Source organism: Nuphar pumila, chromosome 2 (genome assembly GCF_984573655.1).
Source record: "Nuphar pumila chromosome 2, dmNupPumi1.hap1.1, whole genome shotgun sequence".
Lineage (NCBI taxonomy): Eukaryota > Viridiplantae > Streptophyta > Magnoliopsida > Nymphaeales > Nymphaeaceae > Nuphar > Nuphar pumila.
This window is the reverse complement of record NC_143250.1, coordinates 143215918-143221374: the sequence shown is the minus strand read 5'-3', so window position 1 is coordinate 143221374 and position 5457 is coordinate 143215918. Positions and strand designations below refer to the sequence as shown.

Below are 5457 nucleotides of genomic sequence, written 5' to 3'. Positions count from 1 at the left end.
AGTGATGGATGTGGGGGAGACGAGAGTGTTTTAGGTTAGAGAGAGAAAGTGAAGGACGTGGAGAGAGAGGAATAGCGAGATGCAAGCAGTCAAGGTCGGTCTAGAGAGAGAGAGAGATTGACGGATGGAGGAGAGTGTGTGTGTTAGGCTAGAGAGAGATATAGGGAAAGTGATGGATGTGGAGAGAGAGAGAAGACTTGGGCGACACCATGAAGTAAAGGCCCCTTGAGTTTCCACAGCAAATGATACACAGCTGCTGAATCAACGGTGAGGATGACTTGTCCCGTGTCGTCATCGACTGGAAAACCCCACCACCCATATTTAACCCCCAACCCACCACTTTCAAAGAGACAACCTCTCTCTCTAACCAGACTGTCATGCCGGAATTCCACCCACTTTCCGGCAATCTCAGGCAAGAACCCGCCGGAAATATCGGCCTCTCAGGAAATAACAGCCCATCCTCGACCTCCGCCTTCTCCGGCATCCTCTTCACCGCCATCGGCCACCAGAATGACGACCCACCCAGTCCCCCCTCCCCACCACTGTGGTCAAACGACACCCACCCCCTCCGACCGACCTCCGCTCGGTCTCAGGACATCGCGAGGGGCCGATGGGAGCTTATGGAGATGCTGAAGAACGTCCCCGAGTCGGCCTACGAGCTCTCCCTCAAGGATCTCGTCGACCGATTTCCGGCCAGAAAAGAGGAGGAGCATCCGGAGGAGGAGGAATCCATTAGAGGCATGAAAAAGAAGAAGAGGAGGAGGAAGAAGAGAAACGATGGTGGGTGGGAACAGAATTACGGCAACGGGAGCTTCTTGCTCAAGATGTTCGTGCCTAGCTCGTATCTCGCTCCGAAGCCGAGGGCAGGGTCGGGGAGGGTGTCGCCGAGGCCTCTGTTTATGGTGGGGGAGAAGGAAGGTGGTGGGGAGAATTGGGATTGGTGGAGGAAGGGGTTTATGGTCGGGGGGTTTGGGAGGAACAGTAGTAGTAGCTCTGGGAGCAGCAGTAATAATAGCAACAGCAATGGAGGTAGCTCTTCGTCAAGGTAATTGTGTTTATCGTAGTTTGTTGTGTGTTGTTCAATTTGTTGTTGGTTCTTTCTTTTCTTTTTGCTTTTTCTTGGTTTTGGTTTGTTGGAAGATTTTGCTCATGAGTTGATTTGTTACGAGATAAAAATGATTCCCATGTTTTGGGTTTTGGGCTTTTGCCTAGGTTTATGAGAGTGGTAGAATCTCTCTCTCTCTCCGTTTCGTTTATTTTTTTAATCTTTGTTCTGCTTAGTTTGCAATGGTGTCTTTGGTGGTGGTTTTGTTTACAGAAGAAAAGGAAAAGGAACACAGTTGCCTTTTAGATTTTCCCAGTTTCTTATTTATTTACTGGTTTTGGAAGAGAGAGAGGGAAGTAATTGGATGGCTTCATTTCCTTTTTCTTGTTAAGAAAGAAAGCGGGCACTCTCTTTTAAAGTTTAATTTTGCCTTTTTATTGAATTGAGAGGCCTTTTTTCTTTTTGTTGATTAGTCCTTTTTTCTTTTGGTATAATTTAGACGTTCCATTTTTTCCCTTTTTTGTTTTTTTGGTAAATTCTTTATTGTTTTCTCTGCTTTCTCTGTGATCCTTCGGAAATTTAAACGATGAATTCCTTAATGTTTTTTTTTTGTTACCGAGGAAAGTGGAAATCTTTGTTTTTTTTTCAAATCATATTGGTTTCTTCCTTTTCTTGTTGTTACCATCTTTTTGAATACCAAAGATTTCTGCTAGAGTATGTTGTTTCTCCTCATTTAAGGAAAAGATATGGACTCTGGATTTTGGAATCCGGGGTATGCTGAACCATTTCTTGCAGAAGGTTTTGTTTGCTCTTATGACTGCATACTAAGTTGCTTTTTTATTTTGGAAATTATATGAACCAATTCTGGATTTTTGGTTTTGCCTGTACCCTTCAGAAAAATACTGGGTCATTCTTCTCCTTTAATTTGGACTCAGTGTGTTCTAAATCCTTTTTCTTTTTAACATGTTTTTTAATTTTTTTGTCTTAAAATTCTAATATACAATCTATGGGCCACTAGAATATGAAAACTACTGTGCAAACTGGGCATTTTCAACATTTTTTTTCAAATCCCACTGTTGGATCGTGTGTATTTTCAAAGAAAAAGTATGATTTTGGATGCTTGACTATGTCACAGGGATTCGGTTAGCAGGGTGCTGCACCAGCGTCGACTCGACGCGGGTGCGGCACCGGGTGCGGTCAACTCTATCCTGGGTGTGTTGACCGCACCTAGAGTCATTTCGGTCTTTTTTTTTGGATTTTTTTTTTAAAAATTGCCCTATGAAATGGGTTGCGGAATTTAAAAAAAAAAATTCTGATGACAACTGCTTGCCGCTAGCCCCTATTGTTTTATAAAGGGGCACTTGTGTCCACAACATCTGACGAGCTTTGTTGGCATCTCATGCTATTCCTGCCTCCAAACAATCAATTCGCAGCATTGAAAAACATACTCTTAACTTGGAAATGATGATCCTTCTTCGTCAAGGATTTTCTCTCTCCATAATAAATGATAATGGTGGTGGTAGCCTTGGTGGCTATTAGTATTCACTTTTCTCCTGACGAGATGGGTGCTCTATAGCCGTAGCCTTGTGTAGACCTCTCTTTTTCATATGTCAAATCCAATAAATTTCTTTTAGCTATCATCTGTCTGTGTGCAACTGTATATAAAATGAAATTTTAAGAACCCTAGGCAGTGGCGTGGCAGTGGAGCCGTAGGCCTCGTGAAGACTCTCTCCAACAAACCACATCAAACCTTTCGCTTATATTTTTTTTTGTGAAGACCAGGGAGTTTCAGAGATGATTGAATCATGACAGTCAGCAGAACCCAGTAGGCTGGGTCGATCAAATTGCCAATCCTTTCTGTTCATCAATTTTGTCCCGTTGTGCCAAAGTACACAACAAGCAGAACGTGGGTATAACAAGTCTTCAAACAAACACACCAGCAAAAAAAAAAACTGGACCCCGACCCCCTTCTCTCTCTCTCTCTCTATATATATATATATTTGCCCCTGCTGCACCCCGCACCCGGGGTTTTTGGAAGTGTCGAATCCCTGCACCCGGGTTTTTTGAAAGTGCCGAATCCCCGCACCCATGTGACATAGATGCTTGAATATTAGTGAAGATTGTGAGCCATTGGTTTTAAAGCTTTAAAAAAAGCTTGCTTATGCATCTTGATTGGATGATTTAAGGGCTGGTCCCTGTGAAGCCAAGCATTAGATCATCTGTTGGATTTAAAAGGAAAAAAACAATAAACCATGAAAATCGTGGCGCACATTAGTTCTGAAGCGTTTGACGGGATCCACTCTCATATTCTAGTGGCTCTACAATATATTCTTCTCACTGTGAAGACGGGAAAGTATTTGCGAGTCCCTGAATGTTTAAGGAACTTAGGTGCCTGTTTGGAATCTGGTAGCTGGGATGGGCGTTTATGCATTTGGTGTTCCCGAGGAAAAATCTTGTTTCAAGGTAACTACCTTGGTGGTCTCGTTTGGAATCTGGTAGCTGTGGTAGCTGAGATGGGCATTTATGCATTTGGGATGGGAAGTGAGGCCCTTTTTCCTTTGCATTTACACTAAAGAATGGATTTGGCAGCTACCACTTATTCAAATGCATAAAACTCACAGCTACCAAATTCCAAACAGGGCCTGGATTCTGTTTAAGATGATATCAGGAAAGGCTGTGAATTCTTCTTTTCATTTTTGAGGTTAAAAAAGTTTTTTTTTACATGGAGAAACCACCCTCAGAGACCTAGCCGTGTCTTTACCTGCCTGCAGTGACTGAGCCACATGCTGACGCCCACCCTGACCCTGAAATCCTCAGTAAGGAGTGCCCACCTTAACGGGAATGTTATGCCAAACCCACGCTACCCCAAACCCACCCTCTCTCTCTCTCTCTCTCTCTCTCTCTCTCTCTCTCTATATATATATATATATATATATATATATATATATATATATATATATATATATATATATATATATATATATATATATATATACATAGACACATATATTTGTGCCCACCCTCATTGGGATCTCTGGCTCCACGTCTGCCTACCTGTCCTGCCTAAAACTCTGGACTTATTGCTCTTTTCCCCCTTTCTCTGTAATCATGGGATACAATTCTCATCTTCCCCGAGAAACACGGGAATTTATAATTTTCTTGACATTACGGAAGATGTTGGTGTGAAGAAATTCATTCTCCAAGTCCTTCTTTCTAATATTAATCCTCTAATTAATGCAGGCATTCAGATGGTTTCCTACCTGGCTGTTGGTCTTTCCTACGCCCCAGCAAAAGCAAATCCAGTAGAGAATGAGTGGCCGAAGGTGTTCTTTTAATACAATCTGCTCCAATTTACCACCATTCCACTTATGCATAAATGAACTTGAAAACAATAGTGTAATATAAGAAAAATGAAAAGAGCAGAGCTAATTCTTAGTTTTTTTCTTTTTATAATATGTTTGTTTCGTTAATGACATGGGTTGCTTTCTTTGTGTACCCTAACTCACATGTACTATATGCTTTTTGGTATATATATATATATATATATATATATATATATATATATATATATATATATATTGTTAATGGTATATTTGTCTCGCATATGACAGTATTTGGTCACAAAAGCAGTAACCTTCTTCTTAGTGACAATGTTTGAAATATAACCAGGGATAGCATTTGTTACCCTTGTAGATGGAACCCCCTAGTTGGAAGTTATAAGAGGAAGTTGTTTTGACCATGATGTGTTCAGCTTAAACCAAATAGTGCAAATCGACCCTTGGATCTTAATTTTTTGAGTAAAAATATGTTTTTTTAGGTTTGAAATTTTGGTACATTGTAGTTCATTGATTTTTCAGCTCTAGTAAAATCTGATGTGTCAGAAAAATATGATCTAAAGGTCAGTTTTTATTAAACGTAATATATAAATCATATATGAAGGGTCAGATGTGCAAAAAACTGAAAAAAAATAAAATTATTGTATTTTTTAGTGAGTATCACCCACTAGGGTAAGTTTAGGCAATGTTTTTTTTACTTTTTCAGTGCTTTTTTTTCACGACCTTTCAGATGTGATCTACGTATATGAAAAAAATATAGTGTGAAGTAATGGCAATTGGCTTAATACAAGCCGTTGGAGCCTTACAAATCTTCTGTTGTAGGGAGACTTCTAAGTGCAATTTTTGGCCCTTTCTTGTGTACCAAGTTTTTGGGAATTGAACCAACGGGGCTCTGCTTGCCTGATAGGATCAGCTATTGCACGTCACCTTGTATTGGGACGTTACATGTTCAAAACCCAATTGTATAGTTGTATAACTGGTAGGGTCTGCTTAGCCATTTCATTGAAAATGAGATTTGATAAATAAAGAAAAGGAGATTGATACATTTTTCACCATCTAGGTTAGGGAACCAATTTG

At 40.4% G+C, this 5457-nt stretch overlaps 1 protein-coding gene across 1 annotated transcript; it reads left to right on the top strand.

Moving 5' to 3' along the window:
* Positions 1–355: 355 nt before the first annotated feature.
* LOC149847417 (uncharacterized) lies at positions 356–4494 on the top strand. The gene is made up of 2 exons (XM_089998415.1): positions 356–1045; positions 4286–4494. The coding sequence occupies exons 1-2, from the start codon at positions 378–380 to the stop codon at positions 4356–4358; spliced, it is 741 nt and encodes a 246-aa protein (XP_089854541.1). The 5' UTR covers positions 356–377; the 3' UTR covers positions 4359–4494.
* Positions 4495–5457: the final 963 nt, after the last annotated feature.